We start from the raw sequence: 3,638 nt of genomic DNA on the forward strand, positions 1-3,638 counted from the left end.
ATATATATATATATATATATACATAATATACAGAAATAAACATTAGTCATTATATACAATAGAAATGATCAGGCTACTTTTCTTTTTAATATTCTAACACAAAGGTTACTGCACATTAAATATAACAAGGAAATTTATAATACCATGTAACTTATTTATACACTAATAAAAAGTTTCTGCTAGACTAACAGAAATAAATATTTACTTCTGAGTAAGCATAAGAAGTAAATGTTGGCTAATTTACATGTGATAAAAATGTTCATTCTGGTCTCCCAATTTCTAAGAATTAGCTTAAGTTCTGTACAATTACATTCAGCTTTTTATATATTTAAAGTTTTAGAAATACTTCTTTTCTGGAACAAAATATTACCTTTTCTACTTCTGCTCTGGACAAGTTCAGGTCTGCATCAGCTTTTACAAAATTTTCTTGCGCTTTCTCTGCTTCTTTAAAAGCTTTTTCGTATGCTTTTTTTGCCTGTTTAAAGTACATTAGCATAACACAGACTCGTAACAAAATAAATTAAGAATTAATGAACATACTAAATAAAACAAGAATCACAAGTAATTATTTTGTGCAACTGAAGTGAATTATAATAACTTGAAAGATGATATGAAAAACAACAAATGATTAAAACCAAAATGATGAGTGCAGTACAAACATCAAAATAATGATAATCAAACAACGGGGTTTCATTCTTTCGGCTTTACTAAAGCTGGTTTATCAATTCTGTTCAAACTTAACATTTTATCAAAGGTGACTGTATTCTTTTTAAGAAAACTAGAGACTTCCTACAGGTAGAATTATGAAGTGCATATTTTGAAAACTCAACCTAACATGTGTCATCCTAAGCCTATATAAAATCAACATTACAATGCCACTTACTTTCTAAAACAGTAGTGGTGGAAATCCAACCGTATGTGACATGTTAATTTTAAGTTGTTGTTTCTTTTTTAAACAGACACTACTGCAATACAAAATTCAAGGAATAAGCATCAATATAAAATTAATATTTTATAATTCTTCTATAGTATTTATGGAACTACTGAATTAATTATATGTGTGTCTATCATATATATACACTAATTAATTATTCCCCCCTCTCCAGGAATTACTTTACCACATCAGTAATCCTTGGAAATCACAACAAAACGCACACATACACAGACATTTTGAATAACTAGTACCGGAAATGATGAGGTACAGAGTCTTATATTGTCTTCATTCACAGCTAAATTTCATGAACCTTTGTGATGTTTACACTAACAATAAAGTATTAGCGTAATTATTCTGACTGGATTAAAAATAACAATGCTTTCTGACAAAAAATAACTTCCATTTCTCCGGCATGTATATCATCAATCTATCTTTTTTTTAACAAAACAAAAACTAAAGTATCAAATATTATTAAAACCCTAATTAAAAAATAAAATAATTCTATAAAATTTGACTGTTGTCTCATAAACATCAATACTTTGATTTTTAACTGCTCTACTGGAATTATGTTGGTTGATCAGTTTAATATAAGAGGATTACTGTAGAACAAAACTTAACAGCATGAACAGTTAAACACTACATAAATAATAAACTAGGAGTGGCAAAAAAACCTCACTATTTCAAGTTTAAGCTTTACCATCTGTTCCCAATTTATGGCAGTTATCCAAGATACTTATGTAAGCAAGTCTGTCTGCCTGCCTGCTTAAGGTTGAGGAGGCTTGTTTCCCAATCACAAGAAAGAACTGACTGATAATTATGTACCAACAATGTCCAAGTTATAAAATTATACATGTATATTTTATATTTCACAATCTAATACTTGTCATTGTTTAATACACATGCAAGCTGCCAGCTTTCCACAAACATTTCATGGTAAAATAAAAAACATATTACAATAAAACAGAAACATTTGTGATTTACTTACAAAACATAACAACTTAAAACTGTAATACTTAACAGTTTATTAGAAACATTATACTGCAAGTAAAAGGAAAACATTAATAACATGCAGTAAAAGTACAAGTGTTATAGTGTTTAGCCAATTACATTTTCTCTCATATGGCAAGTAAAAGGAAAACATTAATAATATGCAGTAAAAGTATAAGTGTTATAGTGTTTAGCCAATTACATTTTCTCTCATATGGCTACATATGGCAAGTAAAAGGAAAACATTAATAATATGCAGTAAAAGTATAAGTGTTATAGTGTTTAGCCAATTACATCTTCTCTCATATGGCTACACTTACGCATACACACACACACAAAACAAAACAAAAGTGAATACAAACCTTATCTAATTGTGACAAAGATGCTTGAAGCTGTGCTTGAAGCTTTGCACCTTCATGTAAGTGCTGAAATAAGGAGTAGATAACTTAAGAAAAATACATTTTACTGCTAATAATTCTAGCAAATTGTTTCAAATTTTTTAACTTTATATCTAATTGTTAGACTAAATAAATACAGATAGATATTCCAATGATGTAAAGCAATAAATTAGTATTACTGAACATAATCTTACAGACGTGCTCAGTTGATTTTTATTACAATATTTAATACAAATGAAACTATTCAAAACAACTCTCAGGGAATAAAAGTGCGTTCATGACACATTCAGATTATATAATTTAGTTTTTTACAATATGTAAATAATTACATGAAGCAGCTATTAATTTTATTACGCCGAATCCACTTTTATCACACATGAAATTAATTACAGAAAAAAAAAAGTGAGAAAGTAAGGTTTTGAACAACTACTGAAGAGCTGGGAGTCTGAAAATCATATACACATCAAGGAGTCTCTTGATACTGGAATCTACAACTCGAAAATATAGCCATAGGAACATAACCCAATTTGGTCAAATATTTCTGTAGGGATAACTCAGAACTGTAAAACTTCACAGAGAACAGAGTTAGATATTACAGTATCTTGTATGTATTCACTTTTTTATTAGAACTCCTGTAATTAATTGTACATTTTGTTTGATTATTTATTTAATACAACACGAGTCTTGTATTACTGGCATGAAGCATGTGTTAACAACAATACAACACTATAAAGTGTATGAGAGCAAGATTCTCGGCACGTAAGTGAGGATATTGGAGGATGTGATTACATGAGAGAGGATAATGTAAAAGGAGTTACATGATAGACTAGAGGATGCTATATGATGTAGTTACCTGACAGACTATAGAGGATGCTATACAAAGGTACATCATATAGCATCCTTTATAGTCTGTCAGGTAACTACCTTTATAGTATGTCAGGTAACCATCATATAGCATCCTTTATAGTCTGTCAGGTAACTACATCATATAGCATTAGTCTGTCAGGTAACTATAAAGGATGTTATATGATGTAGTTACCCGACAGACTACAGAGGATGCTATATGATGTAGTTACCCGACATACTATAAAGGATGCTATATGATGTAGTTACTTGATAGACTATAAAGGATGCTATATGTAGTTACCTGACAGACTATAAAAGATGCTATATGATGTAGTTACCTGACATACTACAGAGGATGCTATATGTAGTGGTTACCTGACATACTATAAAGAATGCTATATGTAGTTACCTGACATACTATAGAGGATGCTATATGTAGTTACCTGACATACTATAGAGGATGCTATATGTAG

At 29.7% G+C, this 3,638-nt stretch overlaps 1 protein-coding gene across 5 annotated transcripts in view; it reads right to left on the reverse strand.

Annotated features, from left to right (window-relative positions):
* Nucleotides 1–3,638, reverse strand: part of LOC106461347 (formin-binding protein 1 homolog) — a 32,466-nt gene that overhangs the window by 22,643 nt on the left and 6,185 nt on the right. For all 5 annotated transcript variants that reach the window (XR_002610965.1, XM_022388239.1, XM_022388238.1 and 2 more), the window contains exons 2-3: nt 2,284–2,346; nt 371–475 (exon numbers count right to left, since the gene is read on the reverse strand). Coding sequence is in view for 4 of the 5 variants with exons in the window: in XM_022388239.1 (XP_022243947.1) it covers nt 371–475; nt 2,284–2,346 (168 nt within the window). In the remaining variant the exon portion in view is untranslated. The remainder of the gene's footprint in view (nt 1–370; nt 476–2,283; nt 2,347–3,638) is intronic.

The sequence above is a fragment of the Limulus polyphemus genome, unplaced genomic scaffold, assembly GCF_000517525.1.
Source record: "Limulus polyphemus unplaced genomic scaffold, Limulus_polyphemus-2.1.2 Scaffold939, whole genome shotgun sequence".
NCBI classification, from domain to species: Eukaryota; Metazoa; Arthropoda; class Merostomata; order Xiphosura; family Limulidae; genus Limulus; species Limulus polyphemus.